We start from the raw sequence: 20,742 nt of genomic DNA, 5'->3' as shown, positions 1-20,742 counted from the left end.
CAGGGGACAAAGGACAGAAGGGCCCACGGAAGCCTTTGGCTCACAGAGGCATTTCTTCTCAGCCCCGTTATCCAGCCATCAGGGGAGGAAGTGAATGGTCTCCTCACAGTCCTGGGGTCAGCCTGTCACCGCTGCTGCATTAGGAAAACTCCCCAGTTAGAGGACTCTGGTCTCTCCCAGGCTAAGAAATAAAAGATTCTTTTCAAAAGCAGATTATCAAAATTAGGTACATTCACCAATGCACAAAACCATGGGCAGCGAAGGTCACGGATTCAGTGTCAGACAGAGGCCCGGAAGCAACCCGGGGGGTGACTCGCTCCTGGACTAACAATTTACTTTTCCTTCTATGAGGCAGGCCCTGGGCCGGGCCCTGAGGGTCCCCAGGAGAAGGGCACATCCTCTGACTTTGCTTGGCTCACAGCCTAGAGGGACGGAGACTAAACCAACCATCTCATACGGTGGGTAAGAGCTTGACAAAAGATGACCAAGATCAGGGGCACGGAGAAGGGTCCCCAACTCACACTGGAGTGGGTGAGGGCAAGGGGTGTTCCACATCTCGAGGGAGGCCCATGAGTCCCAGCGACCCCACCAGCTGGGCACGGCTGGGGAAATCCCTTATCGAGTCTCTGTTCCCTCCTGAGAAGGAAAGATGTTAACCTCTGCCTCCTGCTGTCACATGTAGGGACCTGACACGCAGCAAGTGTGCTCTCCCTGTCTGTCCATCAGTGAAGGAGTTTTCCAGTAGAGGCACTATTTATTGGGCAATATCAAGTGGATGGCATCTCTGTATCAAGGGGAAGGAAAATACATGTTTCAAGGCATCTTTTAACCTTTTCCCCTCTGTCCCCAACATCTGGTCTCTGTTGGACTCTGTCTACCAAGAATTTGCAGAGATTTGGCAAAAGAGGGAAAGAAAAATCCATCCCATCCCCAGGGTGGCTTGGAAGCTCTTGTTTAGCAAGTGTTACTTCACACCGTCTATCCCCTGATGACGCATTTCCTCTGAAGTTATTTTTCTGCGTGGCACTGTTTTCCTTTTGTGCTGTTGCATCCTGATATTCAGATTGCTAATGGGTTCGGGGATTCTGAAGCCACTGAAATGGCAGCATCGTGACAAGCAGAGCCTCAAATGGGTCATAAATAAGAGGGAAAACACCGATCTGCATGTCTGGCGTAGAAGGGACACAGGGACCATGAAGGCTCAGATACTGCATATTCTTACCAGGGTCAATATCCTTCACAGGAGAGATGACAAGATGGAGAACCAGGCCCAAAGATCTCAGTCCGCCCTTCTGAGGTTTTTTTTTGATCACTGTGTTTATAAAGAAACAAAAAGGCATGTTCCTAGAGTATTATATTAAGGCGTGTTTCTACGGTATTTTATACATAATGTTTTATTGACGAAAGATCGTGAGTGTCTTAGATGAAATATCAGATTTTAAATGGACAGAGCTGGGAAATCACAGCGATCGTGCAGTGAAATAAGATAAACAGCTGCGTCAGCCAGCAGGTCGCCGATGGTGCTCAGAGCCACCACAGTCATTAAACCAGTGGCTTCTCAGTGACATCAAAGGCACACCGTGAAAGGCCCCTTCCAAATCAAAGGCCCTGAATCTGTCTGAAGAGGAGAAGGGTCTTTTCGGCCAACATTTTGTGATAAGGACAGAATTGATTTAATTTCTTGCCACTGGTATTTTAAAACCATCTATATTTCTCCTGGTAACATTCCAAAAACTGAGTATTCAAAAAATCCACTAATTTAATGCCTAAAGGTGTAGAAACCAATTTCAGAAGAGAACTTCAGCTGCAGGGGTTTCAAAGAAAGCCAAGAAGTTGGTTAAAAAGAGAATGACAGGATCTTGCATGACAAATGCGTTAACCTTTATTATTCCTCCTAATTCTGCCGCCCCTGCTTGCACCTCTGAAAGACAAATAATTCCGCCTCTAATACTATATTCAGCTTCTAGCATTTTCATCCTGACCTTTATGGTAATAGAAGCAATTATCATGGCTACAGTGAGGCAGACCATTTATGAAAGATCCCTCATTTTTAGGGATTGGTGGTTTGCCTTATTGAAATTTGCTTTATACTCTATCTTATAGCTGTATATTTTAAATTAGTATTTTCTACCCTTAAAAACCTTCTCTGTGCCCATCTTCTTTTATAAAAGTGGGAGATGGTCACGATGAAAATTTTGGAAAATAAACACACAAGGAGGAAAGCAAAAAACTACTTATAATCCAACTATTCAGAGTTAATCTAGGTAATCTTCCATGAAATATTCCAGAGTATTTGCTTCCCATTTTTTTCTGTGTGGACATACATAAATATAGCCTCCGTTTTATAAAAATGGCATATGCCACCCATACAATTTCACAACAGGTAAAGGTTGCAATTTAAAGAATAGTTGCTGTGTAACGGCTTCTGTATGGGATCCTCTAATTTTATAGATGCGATGATGAGTCCTATGAGTTCATCGTGGGATGAGTTCATGTCCTATTAAATTCACTTACAGTAAATACCTCTAAATATTCAAATCCAAGTATCTCAAATATGCCAATAAAATCACTTTGCTTCATTTATTCAACTTAGCTCAACAAAGAGTCACGATGACACATGCGTTGCTGTCAATTATCCTTGAAAATGAAAGGCATGGAAGGTTCCAAATGGTCTTTGAAATTGGGTGGAAGGCACCGCCACATTTGCAGTGTTATTTGTTGAATTGTGTGTCCCCAGAATTGGAGCCCTAATCCCCAGGACCTCAGAAAGTGGCCTGATTGGGAGATCGGGTCCTTACAGAGGTGATTAAGTTAAAGTGAGGTCATTAGGACAGGCCTTAATCCAATAGGCTGGTGTCCTTATAAAAAGGGGAAATTTGGACACAGACACGCATAAAGGGAGGACAATATGAAGAGACAAAGGGAGAAGATGTCATCTACAAGCCAAGGACGGAAACCCAGAGCAGATTCTCCTTCACAGCCCTCAGCAAAAACCAACCCTCCTGACACCTTGACCTCGGACTCGTGGCCTCCAGGTCCAAGAGAGAATATATTTCTATGGTTTAAGGCGGCTCGTCTGTGGGGTTTGTTACGGCAGTCCTGGCAAACGAATAATGCAAATAAGCACCACGTCAAAGGGCAGAGTCCTCCACTTGGGCTGAACACTAGATGCACATAGAAGAAAGCTCTGCACTGGCCTTGCCCCGCGTGCCCTGGACCCTGGTCCCAGAGCGCACAGGGGCGCCCTCCTTCCGCATCACTTTGGGTGCCTGCTCTCCATGGCTGTGCCATTCTGTGGGAGGGGGCTGAATTCTCTCCTGAACCCCAAAGTGCACGGAGGCAGGATGCTGTCTCGGGCTAGAAAGAAGGTAAGTGTTCTCTTTAAACCACATGACATGACTCAGAACCAGCCCAGAGCCAGGGCTTTCCCAGCTGCATCACGGACGTCCTTGTCTGCAGCCACATGGATGCAGAGATGATGCAGGGCAGAGCGGCGGCAGAGGGACCCTGCTGGCTGGAAGCTCCTCGCTGGTTTCTGCGTGGTCACAGAAGCCTGGCCAGAGCCAGGCCCCATGAGTGGGATCAGGTAGTGATGCTGAACGTCGGTTTAAGGGCCAGGACAGACACCCACATGGAGACTGTGCAGAGGCTGCTGGGCAGAAGCTGAGCACCCCCTACTTTACAGCGTAGCCTGTCTGCTCTGTGAGACCCTGGAGTGATTGACGAGGACCCGGATTGTCACCCCTCCCTGGTCATTTTTTTTTTACATTTGTAATACATCAGCTCTCAACTGTAAAGCACCATTTGGAAATTGTTGCAATATACGATTTAAATTATTTTCAACTATGTGATCATGCTATTCTCTAGACACTGTAAACACCTTGCATAACCAGTTGGGTTTACTTTTATTTAAGGTGTGATGCTGAAGAACCTGGGTTCTGGGGCTAAGAGTAGAGCCAGGGGACTGACTCCAAAGGGACACGAAAGAACTTCTGGGAGTCTGACAGTCTATATAGTCTGATAGTCTATGTCTCAAGTGTAAGACTGTAAACATGTCAAAACTCATCCACTGTACAACTTTAAAAAGGGTAATTTTACTATATATAAAATATATCTTAATAAACCTGACGTTAAAAAAAGAAAAGAAAGAGAGCCCTAGAATCAGGCTGTCCAGGCTCTCCAGCCCTGTCACTCAGCAGCTGTGTGACCCTGCTCACAACACATAACTTCGCTGAGCCTCAGTTTCTGCTTCTATAAAATGGGCATAACAATACACCGACCTCATCAGGTTGTGAGAATTCAATGAGATAAAAATAGTCACATTGCCTGGATGTGGTCCCTAGAAAAAAGTCAGACTGCAAAGTAATGGTAAAAGAGGCTTGGAAAGACAAATGCCTCCTTCTTTTCCATCATATTCAACTTGCAGTAAATTAAGGTAACGGAGGCACATGGGGCTCAGCAGTTTGAGGAAAGAGGAAACCCAGCTCTGAAATGTGGCTGAAGGACCCTGAACAAGTGATTTCACTCAGCTTCTTCTTCGCCTGCTCAGTTTCTTCTTCGTGGAGAATTAAAATAAATACGACTAAATTAAGCATGTATTTCACGTGGCTATGATAAGAATCCAAAGACAGACTATTGGTCTCCATGTTCATTTTTTTTCATAAACTCTGCAGCCTCTGCCTGTTAGTTGTTGTTACTTTCAGTTGAAGTTTCCTGGGCCTCTGCTTCTGCTGTGGATGCATTTGTGTGTTTGGTATAAATCACTGATTTATTTTCTTTCTAGAAAGAGAAGATGCAGGAGGAGGGTAGATGATGACCAGAGAAGGAAGGTGGAAGGAAGCTGGAAGGACCCAGTGACCCCCTTACATCGTGTGTGCCTCTCGCCCAATCGGCAGACTCTCCCCAAGCCTGAGCTTGAATAAAAGAACGTGTGGGTCAATATACAGCCACAGTCAACTCAACCTGCCTGGGCCATCTTTAGAAGCCCCAAGGATCTGTAAGATGCTGGAACAGGGCTCCAGGACCCTGCAGACAGCTCTCTCTCCGTAATTCCCTCTGTCTGGGTGTCCCGATTTATTCTCACACGTTTAACTAGCTTCATAAACTCTTGCCTGGACACTCCTCCTAAGAAAGCCAAAGCTCGGTCCCTGTACGTTGACTTCTTGTGACGCAGTGCAGATGTTGACTCAGCCCCACTCGCTACTCCGTGGGCTTCTCCAGAAGTTTTTTTTCCCACTCAAGTAAAACAAAAATAGCTTCAGAACAGGGTAGAAGTCTGAGGTTTTATACTCTTGGAAGAGAGGGGAAGGCTTTGTCCTAAATCAGCTGTCACAGCTCAAGAAGAGACTTGAGAGAAATTAGAAGACAGGAGAAAAGCTATACTATATATAAAATAGATAAACAACAAGGACCTTCCGTAGAGCACAGGGAACTCTATATTTTGTAATAACCTATAAGGGAAAAGAATCTGAAAAAGAATATATATATTATATATATGTCTGTATAAATGACTCACTTTGCTGTACACCTGAAACTAACACAACAGTATAAATCAACTATGCTTCAAAAATAAATAAATAAAATGAAAAACAGAAAAAAGCTACACGGGCCATTGAATCAGCTGCCCTCTGGGAAGGTGAAAGTTCTAGCACTCTCTCCACTTAAAACAAAACATACACAGGTCCCACACACCCAGAAGCACCGACCAGCTCAGTCTAATGTCTCTGCCTTCTTCACAAGCAATATTGCTCCAAATTTTATTTTCAAATCCCTCTGAAATCCAGAACAACTTAATTTGCTGGAAAACGAACCCAGCTGTAATTTAGTTGAAGGTTTCCTTCCAGGGACGGGGGCTGTTAAAAATGGAGGAAGCTCATGCCATCAACCTGTCTCATACCCGCCCACCTGGCTCTTACTATGGTTAGAGCTTTGCACTTCCCAAGCCCAAAAATGTTCCCTTAATTGGACAAGCCTAACACACCTGCCCTCTGTGTCCCCTGACATCACACACACAAGGAGAAAAGGGTGAGGGCGGAAGGCTTAAGTGCAGGAAAAATCTCAGGACGAAACGGGCCCCTCAGAGTCAGCAACCTCACTCAGTAAAGATGTTTGGAATCCAACTTGGGGGAATTTTTCACACTAAGGTTATAGCTTAGCATTTATATGGTCTTTAAAAAATATATGCTTTCCAAGTGTTTTTGAATCAGTTTTATGGCTCCAACCTCGTGACAGTCGCACGGGGTCAGACAGCACCATTGATTCCTTGTTCAAGCATGTCCCTGGGTGGGCTTCCTCCAAACTGGCATGAAAGCTCCATCTGATTTGTGGCTAAGACCCTCAAGCCACCTTGCTTCCATGGTCAGGCGTGGGCCATTTCGGAAGCCTCCACTTGGAGAGGGGAAAACCATATATAAAAGGCTCCAGGCATGGCAAAGGGATAATGGAATTATGTTTCATCACTCTGTCTCTCTCTTTTGTTTTTTTTGGTTTTTTTATTAACATTTTTATTGGAGTATAATTGCTTTACAATGGTGTGATAGTTTCTGCTTTGTAACAAAGTGGATCAGCTATACATATACGTATATCCCCATATCTCCTCCCTCTTGTGTCTTCCTCCCACCCTCCCTATCCCACCCCTCTAGGTGGTCACAAAGCACCAAGCTGATCTCCCTGTGCTATGCGGCTGCTTCCCACTAGCTATCTATTTTACATTTGGTAGTATTTGTAAGTCCATGCCACTCTCTCACTTCGTCCCAGCTTACCCTTCCCCCTCCCCATGTCCTCAATTCCATTCTCTACGTCTGCATCTTTATTTCTGTCCTGCACCTAGGTTCTTCAGAACAATTTTTTTTTTTTTTTTAGATTCCATATATATGTGTTAGCATACGGTATTTGTTTTTCTCTTTCTGACTTACTTCACTCTGTATGACAGACTCTAGGTCCATCCACCTTACTACAAATAACTCAATTTTGTTTCTTTTTATGGCTGAGTAATATTCCATTGTATATATGTGCCACATCTTCTTTATCCATTCATCTGCTGATGGACACTTAGGTTGCTTCCATGTCCTGGCTATTGTAAATAGAGCTGCAATGAACATTTTGGTACATGACTCCTTCTGAATTATGGTTTTCTCAGGGTATATGCCCAGTAGTGGGACTGCTGTGTCATATGGTAGTTCTATTTTTAGTTTTGTTTTTTTCACTAAAAAGCAATCGGCAGCCCCCATTTCCACACCTCCCTGCCCCCACCTCACTGAGGCCGGGCCTGTGACACTTGCAGTCCCCTACAGGGTCCCTCGCTTAAAGGGCCCACACTTGGCGTCACGTTCTCAAAATCCTTTATCATGTTCAACATGGAGCACCACATTTCTATTTTTCACTGTCCCCCAAGATCGTGTCACTGGTCTTCTCCCCACCACCCAATGGCAGGCTCACTTAGACTTCCCAGCTCTGAGCTCCTGTCACCTGGAAAGAGGTTTATGGCAGAGGTAGACTGGAGCAAAAGATGACAGAGCTGTGGCTTGTTTTCAAGTGGCCTCATTTCTGATGGGAATCTGCTCTACTCTTCAGCCTCTGTCCTGCTTCCTTGTTGTAATACTGAAGGGACACAGGAGCAGAGCAAGGTCCCCTGAGGGCCCTGCTTGTAACCCTACAGTTATATTACACGGCATATATATTTGTGTCAGGTGAGAATTCCAAATCCTCATCCAAAATTCAGCTGTGCAGGAGCTCTTGCATGTATTTCAGTCAAATCTGGCTCTCAGCAAGAACTCAGCATAAAAAGGATGACATGGAAATTCACAAAATAGTGCCCCCCAAACGAACTGAATCTGCTTTGAAGTTGGGAAAGATGAAATCTAGATGAAAAAATAACAGTGAACTTGCAAGAGGTATTTGGTGGAAGTACAAATTGACAAATTGGTACATCTATTTTAAGAAGATATCAAGAGGAAGTAAAATAGCCCACATTTCGGAGGTATAGAACATTGCCAGAAATAATATTTGTGATGTGGCACTGTATTATCTTGGTATTTTGACAGGACTTATGCATATGTGAGAACTGAGCTATAAATACAGGGATGAGCCCACACCCTGAACGAACTCCAATGACAAGAAAATAATAATAATGCTTAAGAAGCCACCCGGGGCTCTGAGATACAAAGCGTGCAATGATATTCTGCCATGGACAAATGTTAATACCCTCACAGAAGATAGATTACAGGCATATCTAAATTCACTTAGGCATTTCTCACAATTAGAATATGGAACTTTTAAAATAACACAACATGCACAATTCCAAAAATCTTATTGACTGTCCTCATGTAATCTGCTTCCAAAGTGCTGAACAGATTTATTTTCACTTAACACTTTTAAAGAAAGATATGACAAGTCAGTAGAACCCAACTATTCATTAATAAGGATGAAAAAAATGTCCAGCATGTTTAAAGCAATTTACATCACTAAGCAGGAGTTAGAAATCAACTACAGTCAGCCCTCTGTATCCAACAGCTCTGAATCTGAGATTCAACCAACCGCAGATTTAAAATATTTTTTAAAAATTCCAGGAAGTTCCAAAAAGCAAAACTTGAATTTGCTGCATGATAGCAACTATTTACTTAGCACTTACATTGTATTTACAACTATTGACATAATTTACATTGTATTAGGCATTATAAGTAATCTGGAGGTGATTTAAAGTATATGGGAGGATGTGTGTAGGTTACATGCAAATATTATGCCATTTTATATAAGGGACTTGAGCATCTTTGGATTGGTATCCATCCGTGGGCAGGGTGGTCCTGGAACCAACCAATCCCCCTAGGATACCAAGGGATAACTGAATAGTATCCTAATATATGTGTATCCATTCATTGGACCTGAAGATTGCTAAATTTGCATGAGGGTCTAACATACATGACTTTTAAGATTAACCATTATTTATAGTGGTTATTCTTCAACCAACATGTACTGAGCCCCTACTTTTGTAAGCATTGACTCTTTGGGAAGGTTTTGCTGGTCACATCCTTCTTCCCCTTCCCAGGTCTGCACGATGATGTTAACCAATGCTTCCCTGGCACTTGGTCTATACAGTGAGTAGCCCCGTACCCTGTATGGACCCTGTCATCCAGTTAATTTTATGTGAACTCTGTCTCCCCCAGTAGCCTATAAGCTCCTTGAGGGGTGGGGCCCGTTCACCCAGCACAATGTCCAACATATAATGGATTCTCCATCAATGTGGGTTGAATGGTATGTGCTCGGGAGATGGAAGGGTGTAGAAGACACAGTCTCTGTCTTTTAAAGGTTCATAATCTAGAAGGCAAACAAATTTGAAAGAGTAAGTAATTACCAATTACAGGCATATCTCGTTTTATTGCACTTTGCAAATATTGCATTTTTTACAAATTGAAGGTTTGTGGCAACGGTGTGTCAAGCAAGTCTATCGGCGCCATTTTTCCAAAAGCATTTACTCACTTTGTGTCTCTGTGTCACATTTTGGCAATTCTCACTATGTTTCAAACTTTTTCATTATTATATTTGTTATGGTGATCTGTGATCAGTCATCTTTGATGTGACTGTGCAAAATGAGTATGCCTCGCTGAAGGCTCAGATGATAGCATCTTTTCAGCAATACAGCATTTTTAATTAAGGTAGGTACTTTTTCTTAGACATAATGCTATTGCACACTTAATAATAGACTACAGTGCAGTGTAAATGTAAATTTTATATGCACTGGGAAACAAAAACATTTGTGTGAGTCCCTTTGTTGAGATATTCACTTTATTTCAGTTCCAGTGGTCTGGAACTGAACCCAAAATACATCCAAGGTCTGCCTGTACATGCAATGGTTTTGACCATAGAAAAGGACTCTGTTCACTGAGCAAACTATTTCTAAGAGTTTGATTTTGGGGGTTTAGAGTGGTCTTGCACATTCAAACAGAGCCAAGGAGGGTAAGGCAAGGAATGAAGGTCACTGGTGTAAACTCAAAGTCAAGGAAACTCTGCTGGACGATGCAGAAGAAAACTTTGTGAACAGAGATCTTTAAGAGATATTGTACAAGAGTAGCAATACTGACATTTACCAACTTCATGTGTGATTGGGGTGGGAGGATGAGGGGGTCGGCTTGGATACTTGAATCTCTAGAAACAAAGTGGAAGCCCTGGTGAAGGAAAGAATAACTTTGTCAAGATTTCTGTGGTTGTTCTTTTTTTACTCTGAAAAAAATAATCCAGGACAATATTAGTTTTAATATGTTTCATGTCCAAGTCCTAAATGGAATTGGGACAGGTATAAAAGAAATTGGGCTGTATCCAGGATATGTCAGAAAATGAGAAATTTAATAGGATAGGAAATGTGTAAGTGAAACCTAGCCTGACTTTTCCTCAAGAATCTCTGTGATTTTGAACAGGATTAGCCTTGGGGCACTCAGTTCCCTATTTTAAATGACTACTTGGAATGAAATGACAATAGGGCATCCTTTAATTCTAAGCAGGACGGTAGAAACAACCTTCTTTCTCTGGCTCAATGGTCTTTAAGCAGGCCAGCTGCACCCCAGGAAGGGGCAGGGCCACCATGTTCAGCTGCACAGGTTGTGCACTGCACAATTCCAGAGGGCACCACTGACACAGACTCATGTATGGATGGCACCTCAGGGATTGTAAGGTGCTCAACTCTTACAACTATGCATGGTGCAGAGAATTTTAGAATGTCTATTTATATCAGTTTAGGATCTAAGATCAGTAAGAAAGAAATTAGATTTTACCAGTAGCTATTATCTGGATTGATATCGACATCATCATTTGGTGGGTGGGAAACAGTGGAAATCCCACGACTGAGGATTGTCCAGAACACCCTCCCTCTTTTTTCCCCTTTTTTTTTTTAATTGAAGTATAGTGATTTACAATGTTGTGTTAGTTTCAGGTGTGCAGCAAAATGATTCAGTTTTATATATACATATTATATATAATATATATATACTATTTCAGATTCTTTTCCATTATAGGTTTTTACAAGATACTGAATATAGTTCCCTGTGCTATACAGCTGGACCTTGCTGCTTATCTCTTTTATATATAGTGGTATGTATCCATTAATCCTCCTCCCACCACTTTCCCCTTTGGTAACCATGAGTTTGTTTTCTATGACTCCCTCAGTCTTGAGTTGCTCTTGGAATATCACCACATGCTGCACTGCAGTTCCCTGTGCTCCGGTAAGAGGATTTATATTTATACACCTACCTTTAACCAACCTAATCCCACCACAGTAGGTAAGTGGCTTTAAAAAATTCCTGCATAGTCACATGCTACAACATGGATGAAACTTGAGGACCTGATGCTAAGTAATACAAGCCCGTTACAAAAAAAAGACAAATATTGTATAATTCCACTTATATGAGGTGCTTAAAGTAGTCAAATTCATAGAGACAGAAAGCAGAAAGGTGGTTAACAGGGGATAGAGGGAGGAGAACAGGGAGTTGTTTAATGGGTAGAATTTCAGTTTTACAAGATGAAAAAGTTCTGGAGATCTGTTTCACAACAAAGTAAATAAACCGTACGACTGAATTATACACTTAAAAATGAGAAAGATGGTAAATTTTCTGTTTTTTACAGGAATAAAAAAATTCCTGCATAAAATTTTCACAGATATTAATACTTCCAGCAAAAGAAACAGGGAAACAATGGAAACACTACCTAACACTTCTCCTATTAGAATATCTTCACAAGTGCCAATACAAGCTTAAAAATCACAGTCAACAAATTCGGCTCAAAAAGAAGTGCAGGGCTTCCCTTGTGGCACAGTGGTTAAGAATCTGCCTGCCAATGCAGGGGACAAGGGTTCGAGCCCTGGTCCAGGAAGATCCCACATGCCGCAGAGCAACTAAGCCCGCGCACCACAACTACTGAGCCTGTGCTCTAGAGCCCGTGAGCCACAACTAATGAGCCCGTGTGCCACATCTACTAGAGCATGTGCTCCGCAACAAGAGAAGCCACCGCAATGAGAAGTCCGCGCACCACAACGAAGAGTAGCACCTGCTTGTCGTAACTAGAGAAAGCCAGCGCACAGCAACAAAGACCCAACGCAGCCAAAAATAAACAAAATAAAATAAATAAATAAATGATTTTTTTTTAAAAAGAAGTGCAGTTACCAAGACTATTTGAACTATAGATTTCCACGTTTTCCATCAACAATTATCTCTCACAAGTATATACGGTGCCTTGAAATTTTGACTAAGATTAATAAAGCCATCACAATTAGCAAGATATCTAAAGTATAGCTTATTTCATCATTCTCTCATTCTTTTCAGTGCTTATTTTTTGTATGTTTCATAACTGCACTTAAGAGATGAGCACATTAGCATGAATAAATAATTTTAAAATAAGTAAATAAAAAATTATTGTGCACGCATGCTCCAGTTTTTTTCCTGAGAGGGTACACTATCAAAGGCTTTGAAGACCACTCTTCTTAAGAATTGATACCCACGGTCACTGTGTACACCATTCCATTGCTCTGTCACGGATCTGCAGGATGACTGAGGAAATGGTTCCCCAAAAGCTGATAAGCTTTGAATGTTAGTTTTTAAGTACTTGTGGATGTTTATTATTAGAATTACCGCAGCTAATGGTGAAAAAGTCAAAGAAAGGAAGGGGCAGGATAGCAATGGTTTCACTAGGGAGAGACCAGAATCATTTCAAACCACCTTGAATTGTTTCAGGGATGTGTTCCTATGGCATAATAGTTTGAAGTTTTGCTTGTTGCATCTCCATCTACAGCTCTTTGAGACTCATGAGGAGAGAGGATCTTTATAGAGTGTTCAACACACTCTGCCACCTTGAATGTGGGCAGGTTTGTGTCAGCACCTGTGTCTACTGATGACCTCTCAACCCTTCCAGATGAGGAGACCATCACAGTGGATGCTCTCAGGCTCAGAATTTGACCAGTTCACGGCCTCAGGGATTCTTTTGCACATCAAACAAGCATGTGGAAATGTGAAAAAGAAAAGCCTAGGTACAATTAGCCATTTTGCCAGGCTCAAGAAAATAAAGTGATATTTTTCTAACAACCCCTAAGGAGACAGTGGATAATACTTAATAAGGAAATTATATATATAAGAATCTTAAACTTCAGAACAAGTGTAATTTCTTAATTCGTTTTTAAATATTGGAACTTAACCACATGACTGACAGAAAAGTGTATTGGCTAAAAAAAAAAATTTCAAAAAGATCTTGGGAAAAAGAAAGAACATATTTCCTTGCAATATTTTTACTCTCTTGGTTGGTTAAGACCAATGTTAATGAGTATTGTCAATCTCTGGGGTCCTCTTCTCAGGCATTGTATAAAATTAAAATAACTAGTCACTTTGTTAGAACCTTGGCCACGATACAGGTGCGGTGTTATGGGGACAAATGACCATTTCTTTCACAGTGCCACTCCACAACAGTTTTGGATTGTAATAGCCAGAAAAGCATAATCTCACGTCAATCCAGATAGAAACTCAGTTATCAAATCGCCATAAACAAGTATTTGAAGACTAATATTCAAAAGATATTCCAGGCCATTTGGTGAAGGATTGCAATATGGATGACTTGAGATATTTCAGTCTTAGGAAATCCACCAGTGTCCTCAAACTGGAGGCTGAAACCTCCCAGAGCAAAGGACCCCCTGTTCTTCCTTATAGTTCCATCATGATATGAAAATTGCCCTGTTTGAGTGGGGCAGTTCACACTTTTTGGCTTCTTCCCTTTAGATGTCCTGCAGGGGCGTTTTCAATTTGTGGAAGATTACCTTCTTACTTTATGATTCTAGTTTGTCTTCCTTTTATTTATAAAGTGGCAGTTTAAGAGTAAAATATAAAATAATGGCGTTTAGTGGGTGCTTGATTTTTCCACTGGCAATGTTATAAATATAGCCAAGCGTTTCCCTTTCAGATATGGAACAAGGAGTCATTTAGTGAGATTCTGAAGCATAAATTTAGGGCTACTTGCAAGGCACAAACAATATTCAAGCAGATTGATGCCTGGAATGTGTAACTTATACTGAATTGTTCATGTAAAACAGCCCAGAAATGGATGTTGGATTTATGGGTTTTGGGACATTGCCAGATGTGGCAAGCTTGCTTGGCTTATGACACAAAACAATGAGCTATAGAACGTTCTCCTATCCATACCCAAAGGGCACCTGTACCAAATCGAACAGAAAATGTTTCTCCATTCCTTATTTATACCTTACTTCATTCCAAAGACTGGAAGAACGGTAAGTAGTTTGTGCCTGGGGACAATAAAAAAAGTGGAGACAGACCCCACGAGACTGCACAGCAGCCTGGACGCACAATTCAATGTCCTACTTCCCAGGAGGACAAATATGAATTGATGTCTTTTTGCATATGAATCATCCTGTATTCCTATTGCAAATATAAATTAATTTGAAATATTTAAATATGCACCTATAATTAAAATATTTGTTTTAATTAGTACTAACATTGGTGCTTCATTTTGAAGTATTCATTAAAATATTTAAATATGCAACTTGCTTTCTGTATGCTAGATATATTGCACCTGCAACAATACTCCAGAATTCACAGTTTGGCTGATGACGACTGGGCATACGGAGCTAACTTACTAAAGATCAGTTTGGACTATTTCTTTTTCGCCTCTAATCCCAGGCAAATTGGTTTTCTATTTCAATACAGCAGCCGTTTTTCAAGGTAGTCATGGGATCTACCCCTCAGGTTATCACCCCTTTTTGTTTGAATTTCACAGAACTTATCTGAAGCAAAATAGTCTCAATGAAGAATAACCCCAAACTGAAGGATATTAGAATTCTCCATCCCTCCCTCAGCTCCCTATTTTCCTTGACATTTTCCCAAATGTCAAGAGTTCTTTCTATTGAGATTCTTCTAAGTTTTTCTCATTTTCTTTGCCTGCTGTGAAAGTATTTATTTTGCATGTATAACAATGCACCCATTTCCAATTTAAAAGGATTTAAATGGCAAACACAGGTTTCAAACCCGTAAACAACAAAAGAGAGAACTTCTTTCTCTCCAAACTCACCTGGACCACAAATCTCAACATTTAGAGAAGAGGGTGCTGGTCTGTTGGTCACAGTAACTGATAAGTCCACAACCTGAAATCTACTGATTCATCCAGTAGATTAATCTACTGATCATTACAAAGTGCCAAACCACGAGCCAGGTCTGTGGATGACTCAGGAAGTTCAAAGTCTAGGTAGGATAATTCTAATAAATAAAATGCAACCCATAATACTTGCTATGGTCTGGATGTTTGTGTCCCCCAAAATTCACATGCTGAAATCCTAACACCCAAAGGTGATGGCATTAGGATGTGGGGCCTTTGGGAGGTGATTAAGTCATGAGGGTGGAGCCCTCATGGATGGGATTAGTGCCTTTATAAAAGAGACCCCAGAAGGCTCCTTCACCCCTCCCACCAGGTGAGGATACAGTGGGAAGTCTGCAACCCAGAAGAGATCCTTCACCTGAGGATGCTGACACCCTGGTCTCAGACTGTCAGCCTCCAGAACCATGAGCAATAAATTTCTATTGTTTATAAGCCACTCAGTCTGTGGTACTTTGTTATAGCAGCCCAGACAAATCAAGATAATACTTTAACAGCATGATCATTTCTGCTGTGTTTTATAAAAATATCAATCAAATATAATATATACCTGTGCATATGCATCCCCTAAAATCTTTCTTTTCCCCCACTACGAAGCCTTTTCTGGAAAGTCATTCTAAATTAATGGAAAGCCCCAGGCTTTGGTTCATGATATCATTCAGGTGTTCAAATAGTCCAGTATGCCCAGTGGACCAAGAACAGAAAGACCCCAAACAAATTGTGAATGCCTTCCACCTATGACAACACCTCTGATAAAGCACTGAGAGCAGAAATTAGAATTTTAAAAAATAATGCAGAGAACGTGTTCATCATAAATTCAAGGCACTTTCCATTACAAAAGCTCATGTTTCCTCTTCATCTTGATCACACTATTCCACTAACCCCCTAATAAAATCAATTGTGAGTCATTTATTCAATTTTTCTCTCTAAAAAAAAATACATCTTGCATTCTGTCATTCTTAGAATTCAAAAGAGGAAAAACGGTGAGACTTCTTAATCCCACAGCATTCGTTAATGAAATGCAGGATTGGGGAAATCAATCTTATAATAATCCATTACCATCACCAGCCCAGCAAACACATTCTCCTGCTTCACTGTGGCCTTTTCCCACTTAGGAAATGTTGAAACTCGAACCCAAGTTGCAATTGGTGTCTTTCTAGACCTATTGTTCCCAATTAGAGTAGAGAGAGCATCTATCAATGTGTGATCCAGCAAAACCATGTGGATCTTGCTGGATCTTCCTATATCTCCCCTCAGGTATATCCCCAAATGAGGTTAAAATTACGTAAGAAATTGCATTTTCATTTGACCTTCTTTTGCTAAGCCTTTTGGGCCAGTTGCAAAATCTACATTGTGTACAGTTACCCTCAGAATCCGGGCTTAACTGGTCTAAATTATACTGTTCCTTGCAAACCTATTACTCACCCGTCAGCACCTGTTTCAGTTCACTATTACATCATAGGAAGCACACAACTATACTAATTTTCATTTTAGGCCTGTTTCATCTTACTACTTCTCTCACCAAAGGGTTACACTGAGAGCTGAGTAGGTGAGCCCTAAACCAGTGTCATATGTGATTTTTAAACCATTGGCTACTTCCGGGAAAAAAATCAAGTCTTTTCCATCCCCCGCCCCCCAATATAAGTGGGCATAGCTTTCCCTTGCAATCTCTGTCCAGAACAATACTGTTCACTGCTTTCTTCTTGCTTTAGAGATTTAATGTATCAGGCAAGTAGCTTCTGATTCTGTGCTAAGGATACACATGTGGGTCTAAAGATTTGACCCACAAAATTCCTCGGTGTGTTCAAACCATGCCTTGACAGGTGTGGTCCTTTTGTCGTGGCCAATGTCTGGATGGGAGAAAGGCCCAGAAACCTGGCATCAAATTGCAACATCCCATCCAAGCCGATGCAAGAAAAGAGACTGTGAACAGCAACAGGGAAGCGTCCGGAGAACGCTTTCCCAAAGGAGTCTCAAGTCTGATTCACAGCTGTCAACGGATGCATTATGCAACCGTGAACTCCCTGATCCTCTCACAAACAGGGTGATGGTGTGTGTCATTTTTTAAATCAACTCTCCAAATGTGTGCCTTTACGCATTAAAATCTTGCTCCTGGCTCTCCTAAATAAGTTATTTTGAAAAGCAACTTAAAAACAGACACCTGAATGAGAAGATGGAACTGATTGTCATTGTTGGTGGAACTTTTCTTCAAATGGTATTATTAGGTCACTAAAAAAAAAAGGAGCCTTTTTCTTTCTTGGGCAGGGAAGAGATGAGAATACATTTTGTAAACTTCAACCTTGGTGTTTAGGATTTTTGATCCAGTGAATGTACCTAAGCCTGTATCTTGATCCTGGCTAAATTATCTCCCAGCTCATTTCATAGATTGCTCCAGGCACATCTGACACACTTTAATACTGAAATGCCAATTAGACACCCCTGCAAACCACCTCCACTCCCTCACGTTACCCTAAATTTGGACTTGACTTTCTTTGCTATACTTGAGCTGCTCTTTTCAATCACATGCCATTTACCCCTAAAAAGCGTTGTCAAAGGGGAAAAAGATGTGTTGTCGTAAAGTCACCCAGTTTAAAGCCAGCTCCAGGCTCAGTCCCCCCACCAAAGGCTGCAAGAACTCAAAGAGAGAGCTCACCTCAGGGAGCCTTTGGCCCTTTGGGGACCTCTCCTCCCAGCCCAGCTGTGAGCTAGGGAATTTCTGCAGCCTACACTATACCCTGACAGCTGGAGCAGGAACTCTGTGCCCGTCAGACTCAAATAAATCCTGAAGTCAGGGGAAAGTCTGACAAAATCCATTGCTTTGGCCCTCTGGGGTAATTAGTTACACAGTTAAGTAAATGATCATCTGAAATCCATCCCCGCCTGAGAATTATTAAAATTAGAAGCCACATGGAAGTCATCCAACTAAAGAAAAGCTTAGTGGGGAGGGGGGAGAGATCCCGTCCTCTACCCAGAAAGGAGCTTCTGTTCAACTTTATTAAATGTTTTAAGCAGATTTAAGTTCGAGTCAAGGGACAAATTTCCGCCCTCCGAGGGGCACGCTCCCAGAAACTTGGAGATGAGCCGCAGAGCTGGTCACCGGGGCTGCACGTGACGTGGGGCGAGGAATGGGCGCAGGAGGGAGAAAGGCAGAGAGAGCTGGAAGGGAAGCAAAGGGGGGCAAAGGTGTGAGATGTTCACGTTGTGGGATTTTATCAACATTCAAGGAAGAAGGCAGAGTTCTTGGAAGAGCCCGCAAAGGCCTCTGACGGAATGCTGAGGGGCGGGGCCGCGGCTGCAGAGCTGCCCTAATTACATGTTCAGCAGAAACGAGGTTGTGATCCTAATGATGGGTGAGCTCTGGGAAGTTTGCTGTCTCCCTGGGGACCCACAGTTAGGTGACACTGCCAAGCTGAGGCATTCTGGAAAGCTCATGAGTATGGCACGGGACAAGGAGCCTCTGCTGAAGATGGGGTGACAGCCAGAGGGGAGAGCCAGCGGGAGGATCCCCACTCCCGAAGAGTCCCCTTTAGCTAACTTGATCGAAGACAGGGAGCCCCCTGGGCTACACAGGTTTCTAAGTCCTTCTTCTATCTGAAACTATTAAGTTGTATAAAAAAAAAACCACCCCACATGGCCATCCCTTCTACTTGCAAGCAAGGTGAGCCGATGCAAACAGAGAAGATACTGAAATCTCTGTCGACTCTGCAGAAAGCCCCTCACCTGAGCATTCAGGAAAAGAAGGCCTGGCTCTCATTGCCCTGTCTCTGTTTCAGAGCCCCAGCTTCCTGGCCTCAGCTCCCCGCCCTCCACCTCTTTCACTTTCTCTGGCATGCACTGTTCATACGGATCAGAAAATTCCATACGCAATTTGGACATCAAGACCCACCCAAGTCCTGGATCTGCCCTTCACTAGCTGGTGGCTTTGAGCCAGCTGACCTTGAACTTCTCTGCTCCTGTTTCCTCATCTGTCAATTGCGAATCATAATAGCACCTACTTCACAGGCTTGTGGGGAAGTTCAAATAAGGTAACTAGATGCCCTGCTTGGTACTGGGGACACTGGGCAAACAGGAGCTGCTGTGGTGGAAGGTTTGTTGCTGCTGGAAGGTTTCTGCCTTCCCATCTTCCATCCACACTCGCACTCTTCCTTGCCCGATCCCTTGGCTCCATCCCAAACCCTGTTCCTAAATTTTATAACGCTTTGCCTGCTCCGTCTTCATGTCATGTTTATATCAAAAGTCACCCATCAGAGAGGTGAAAGCAGGGAAGAGGCATTTTATTTCTGAAGTTGTTAATTTTACTGTAGATTTCCCAAAAAAAAAGGATCACCCGTCTGTCAAAAAAAAAAAAAAAAAAAGGCAAAATAAAAGATTTTTAAAAACAATGATTTAAGTGCCAGCCAAAAGGATATGAAAGTGGATTTGTCTCAGCTACCAAGTGGAATTAGAGGGTGATGGTGTACAACCCCAAAACTGCCTTTTTGAAAAGAGAGACAGAGAATAGGATCTTTTAAAAAATACAATGAGCTATCAGTTTGCCCCAACAAACTCTTCCGGATAAACAGATACAGAGCAGTGACTTTCAATTGAAAACTGGAGCCAGAGTTTCTCCCGTCTTAGACCGACACACCCATACATGCAGATTTTTTGTGGTTCATACAATTTGCATTTCTCTACTGGTTTTACTCTGATTAACTGCAGATGTAGTTTGTACAGGCAATGCTTCCACATGGCCACGCAATGCAATCCTTCCCTCACTTCTCTTCTGAGGCTGACTTTCGCCAGCTGGCCTGCCTGCTCACATTCTGACAGGTACCCACCGAGGAAAACACTTGAAGACACACACGCTGCAAGAGTGCAAATCTTCGCAAGAGACTAAAAACACTCAGCTTTCTCTCCTGAGGTCTAAACCCCAAAGCACCTTCCAAAGTCACAATTAAATCACAAGCAAAATGATGAATCCCTTTCTCTACCTAAGGTGAATTTTTAAAAGTTGCAAAATTAACCAATGTCTGCACTTACCATGCAAACCCAGATATGAACAGAGTCAGTCCCCCAAGCAAACAGTTCCAGGGTCGAAGGGTTCTACATTTTCTGAGCCTAACTGAGCCCCTTCTCACCCCCAGGTTTCCCTCCAGGAGTCAAAGCCCCACTCACCTCACTCATGATGCTGTAACAGCAGCTCCGGTATCTCTACCAGCCACACGGAGAGCACTGCTCAGGGGTCGCTGCTCCCAGGCCCTGGCTTTTCTCTTAAAAAGGGCTGCCCAGTGGCATCATGCCTCCCGTGAACCAATGAGATTCATTCACCTGTCTGAACGCCTGGCAGATATCTGAGGGCTCCCAGGGCCACCTAGTGGAGCAAAGGAAGAAGGCGGGCTCGGTCACATCTCCAAGTCCTGCCAGGGAGGGAAGGAAACCACAGATGACAAAAGAGTCAAAGTCAGAGGCACACAGATCATCACAGGTTTGCCTTTGTTCATAATTTCAGGGGGTACAGGATTTAGACATGTGAAAAATGCACTTTCAATGTCGGTGGACAGAAGGGGTTTTTTTTTAGAAGGAAGACCAGTTCTGAAAACACCGGTGCCGGCCGTTCCACACCCCCCTGGTTTT

The 20,742-nt window shown here is 42.5% G+C and overlaps 1 protein-coding gene across 1 annotated transcript in view; it reads right to left on the bottom strand.

Moving 5' to 3' along the window:
* PCP4 (Purkinje cell protein 4) overlaps window positions 1-20,382 on the bottom strand; it is a 56,023-nt gene extending 35,641 nt beyond the window's left edge. The window contains exon 1 of the mRNA XM_036851096.1: window positions 20,284-20,382. Coding sequence (XP_036706991.1) covers window positions 20,284-20,292 — 9 coding nt within the window. The 5' untranslated portion in view covers window positions 20,293-20,382. The remainder of the gene's footprint in view (window positions 1-20,283) is intronic.
* Window positions 20,383-20,742: the final 360 nt, after the last annotated feature.

The sequence above is a fragment of the Balaenoptera musculus genome, chromosome 4, assembly GCF_009873245.2.
Source record: "Balaenoptera musculus isolate JJ_BM4_2016_0621 chromosome 4, mBalMus1.pri.v3, whole genome shotgun sequence".
In the NCBI taxonomy this organism is placed as follows: domain Eukaryota; kingdom Metazoa; phylum Chordata; class Mammalia; order Artiodactyla; family Balaenopteridae; genus Balaenoptera; species Balaenoptera musculus.
The sequence above is the reverse complement of the archived record's forward strand: the minus strand, read 5'-3'. Positions and strand labels throughout refer to the sequence as shown.